The sequence below is a fragment of the Phoca vitulina genome, unplaced genomic scaffold (assembly GCF_004348235.1).
Source record: "Phoca vitulina isolate PV1807 unplaced genomic scaffold, GSC_HSeal_1.0 scaffold48, whole genome shotgun sequence".
NCBI lineage: Eukaryota > Metazoa > Chordata > Mammalia > Carnivora > Phocidae > Phoca > Phoca vitulina.
The window spans coordinates 1,825,030-1,827,034 of record NW_022589751.1 but is presented as its reverse complement, the minus strand read 5'-3'; the positions used below and the strand labels follow the sequence as shown (position 1 = coordinate 1,827,034).

The 2,005-nt window shown below is 39.5% G+C and overlaps 1 protein-coding gene across 1 annotated transcript; it reads right to left on the bottom strand.

The window, feature by feature from the left end:
- Positions 1-238: 238 nt before the first annotated feature.
- On the bottom strand, positions 239-1,258 carry LOC116649478 (olfactory receptor 6C75-like). The gene is given in 1 exon segment (XM_032432328.1): positions 239-1,258. A coding segment is annotated over 1 exon segment (1,020 nt).
- Positions 1,259-2,005: the final 747 nt, after the last annotated feature.

Sequence of the window (2,005 nt, the reverse complement as noted above, 5' to 3'; positions counted from 1 at the left end):
CCTTTCCTACTTTGAGATTCCACATGCATCAAACAGAATCATGTATATGAGGCTGTTCATTAAAATTTGTTGAATCCTATTGAGCTAAAACTAGTGAACAAATCCAGGAAGATAATTTCATCTCAATATAAAGAAGAATGTTAGAGCTTTCAAGTAGTGGAGTATATTGGATTATAAGATAAATTGGCCCCTATTCTAAGAATAAACAAGCAGAACCTCTAAAAACACATTTGCAAGTCTATATAGGAGATTCCAGAAATAGGAGGGAGACTGAATTAGATGTAGAAGGGGCATTGTCCCTCTGACAGTCTCTTGATCTATTTCTGCACAAAGCATCCCTCAGAGCCTGGTGGACATGCTTGTTCCGTAGTGTATAGATGATAGGGTTGAGCAGTGGGGTCACCACTGTGTTCACAAGGGCAGCCTCCCTGTTGGAGTCCAGCCTGTTTGTTTGCTTTGGTTTCACATATATAAAGACACAGCTGCCATACATCAGAGAGAGGACCATGAGGTGAGATGAACAGGTAGAGAAAGCTTTCTGTTGCTCCCTGGCTGATGGTAGTCGCATGATTGTGACTATTATGTTGCTGTAGGCAGTGATGGTTATGATAAGGGATGTCAAAAGGATAAACAAGGCAAGGACAAAGGCCAACATTTCAGTAGATCTGGTATCAGAACAAGAGAGATGAATCAGGGGCCCAAAATCACAGAAGTGAGGGATGACATGGGGGCCACAGAAGGATGACTGGAAAAGCATTATAACTGGAACCACCACGAGGACGAATCCCAAAGCTAAACAGGTAGTGACTAGAAGAAAACACATCCTTGGGTTCATGATGGTTGGGTAATACAGAGGTTTGCAAATGGCCAAGTACCGATCTATGGATAATACAGCCATAAGGAAGAAAACAGTTGTTCCCAGGAAAAGAAAGACAAAGGCTTGTGTGAAGCAGGCAGCAAAGGAAATTGACTGTCTCCCTAACAGAAAGATGGCCAGCAATTTAGGAATAACAGTGGTTATAAAACAGCATTCAAAAAAGGAGAAACTGCTGAGGAAGAAGTACATGGGTGTCTGGAGGTGATGGTCAGCCCAGGTAATGGTGATTATGAGTATGTTTCCCATGATGGAGGCCAGGTATGCCAGCAGATGCACCAGGAAGAGAACCTTTCCAAGGTGCTGGACACTAGGAAACCCCTCCAGGGTGAATTCCTGAACTTCTGTCTACTTTCTTGCATCCTCCATCCCTGACTTTTCCATTTCTTCAATTCTATGAGCTATGTTGTAGAGTATCATGACTGAAGAATGAAGAACTTTATTTTATTAAACACATAAAACAGTGTAGGCAAATGGGTGGAGTGGGAGGTACAGGCTTCCAGTTACGGAATGAATAAGTCACAGGGATGAAAGCTATAGCATAGGAAATACAATCGATGGTATTGTAATAGTGTTGTATGTTGACAGTTGCTACACTTGTGGTGAACATAGGATAACATATAGAGTTGTTGAATCACTATATTGTATACCTGAAACTAATGTAACATTGTGTTGACTATACTTTAATTTAAAAAAATTTTTTTTTTTTTTTAAGATTTTATTGAGAGAGAGAAAAGCGTATGGGAGAGGCAGAGCGAGATGGAGAAGCAGGATCCCTGCTGAGCAGGGAGCCCGATGCGGGGCTCGATCCCAGGACCCCGGGATCATGACCTGAGCCGAAGGCAGACGCTTAATGACTGAGCCACCCAGGTGTCCCTAATTAAAAAAATTTTTTAAGAAAGGGAAAAAATTAATAAAAAATAAAATAGTGTAGGCATGATGACTGGATTTTTCTATTTTAAACATTACATTTTATGTCTAATTTTTGCACTTTATTAAGTAAAAATAAATTTTTATCTATGAATATATTTATGTTAAATGATAAAAAAGAACTGTGCATGTGCTATGAGTTTTCATAAAAAATAATGTAATTTTAACAGTGTTAGTTATTTTTCTACAGTCTATTGACAA